Source organism: Somniosus microcephalus, unplaced genomic scaffold (genome assembly GCF_052327205.1).
Source record: "Somniosus microcephalus isolate GS21.2 unplaced genomic scaffold, FLI_Smic_1.0 unresolved_chr5, whole genome shotgun sequence".
Taxonomy (NCBI): domain Eukaryota; kingdom Metazoa; phylum Chordata; class Chondrichthyes; order Squaliformes; family Somniosidae; genus Somniosus; species Somniosus microcephalus.
This window is the reverse complement of record NW_028225183.1, coordinates 47,349,056-47,350,586: the sequence shown is the minus strand read 5'-3', so window position 1 is coordinate 47,350,586 and position 1,531 is coordinate 47,349,056. Positions and strand designations below refer to the sequence as shown.

At 48.5% G+C, this 1,531-nt stretch overlaps 1 protein-coding gene across 1 annotated transcript; it reads left to right on the top strand.

Moving 5' to 3' along the window:
* The first annotated feature begins 516 nt into the window (after positions 1–516).
* Positions 517–971, top strand: LOC147088156 (histone H2B-like). The gene has a single exon (XM_085977930.1). The coding sequence runs from the start codon at positions 565–567 to the stop codon at positions 937–939; it is 375 nt and encodes a 124-aa protein (XP_085834056.1). The 5' UTR covers positions 517–564; the 3' UTR covers positions 940–971.
* The last annotated feature ends 560 nt before the right edge of the window (positions 972–1,531 follow it).

Genomic DNA, 1,531 nt, shown 5'->3' with positions numbered 1-1,531 from the left:
AATTTTATTTGTCACAGAACCAAATACAACAAGTGAAATCCAGTCAGTGAAATGTTTTTTTCTTAACGAGCCGAGCGCACCAATCAACAAAGGACACTTAGCTGCCTGGGACGCACGGAGCCCGCAAGGACGGCAGAGACTGAGTGATACAGAACTATCCCCACACACACAGTATTAGAGATTGGCAGATGCAGAACTAAAGTGGCGGAGACCACACCGCAATGCGTGAATATAGTGCACAAATTGGAGGAAGTCTATCTAACTGGCTATCCCGTCCGGAAGGAGTGTTTGCGACCCTGGAAGATGGTCTGGGAAATGGTGAATGGGCAGATGTCACACACGCACTTGCAGGGGGCGTACTGGTGGCAAACACTCAGTCTGATTGGATACCTAAATAAGCCAATCAGAGATATGCAGAAGAATGGAAATTGACATCATTCCTAACCAGCCAATCACAATCATTGCCTTCACCCATCCCTCATTAGCATAGGACTGTGGGGTTGCCTATATATTCCGAGCGCGGAGTGGGTTTGAGTCATTTTGTTGCTGAAATCGAGCTTAAGAATGGTGGACGCAAAGAAGACAGCTGCTAAGAAGGGCGCTAAGAAAACCGTCACTAAACCGGCAGCGAAGGGCGGCAAGAAGCGCAGAAAGTCGAGGAAGGAGAGTTACTCCATCTACATCTACAAAGTGATGAAGCAGGTTCACCCTGACACCGGCATCTCCTCCAAGGCCATGAGCATCATGAACTCGTTTGTGAACGATGTTTTCGAGCGCATAGCGGGTGAGGCTTCCCGCCTGACCCATTACAACAAACGGCACACCATCAGCTCCCGGGAGATCCAGACCGCCGTGCGCCTGCTGCTGCCCGGGGAGCTGGCCAAGCACGCCGTGTCGGAAGGGACAAAGGCGGTGACCAAATACACCAGCTCCAAGTAAAACTCCACGCTGTCCTGAAAGAAGAAACTCCAAACACAACGGCTCTTTTAAGAGCCACCCACTATCTCTCTGAAAGAGCTACACAACGCATCGCCTTGTAGATTCAATTTACTGTAATTATTAAGAACGTTTGAAGTTCCAGCTGTAGATGTAGTTTTTAACTCTCAGATAAGCAGTTTCATTGACCGGATCGCCCTTAGCGTCGATGTTGTATATCCCTCCCACTAAAACACAAACACGGTCCTTGGTCGCACTTTGCCTTTGCTCTCAGACCCGTTTATTTGCAGCGCCAGCCGACTAATTAAAAGTTTGTTTTAGGTGCGAGATTCCGATTTCAGTCACCTCGTTCTCTGTCAAGACCTTTGCATTTTTCTAAAGCCAGTTGGGAGTCCATCCGTTTATTAACCGGAGATTTGCTGCATTGTAACAACCCGGAATGGGAGTTCTTAGAGATTAGAACGGGGTCAGTTTGAACACTCTGCCCCTCTTTTCTCACAGCAGGACTCCCAGATCTGGTTTCACTCCCGCAGCAGCGCCTGTGCAAAGGATCGATCGATGATCTGTGAATCCTCACTTTTACAAAATTTGAGCT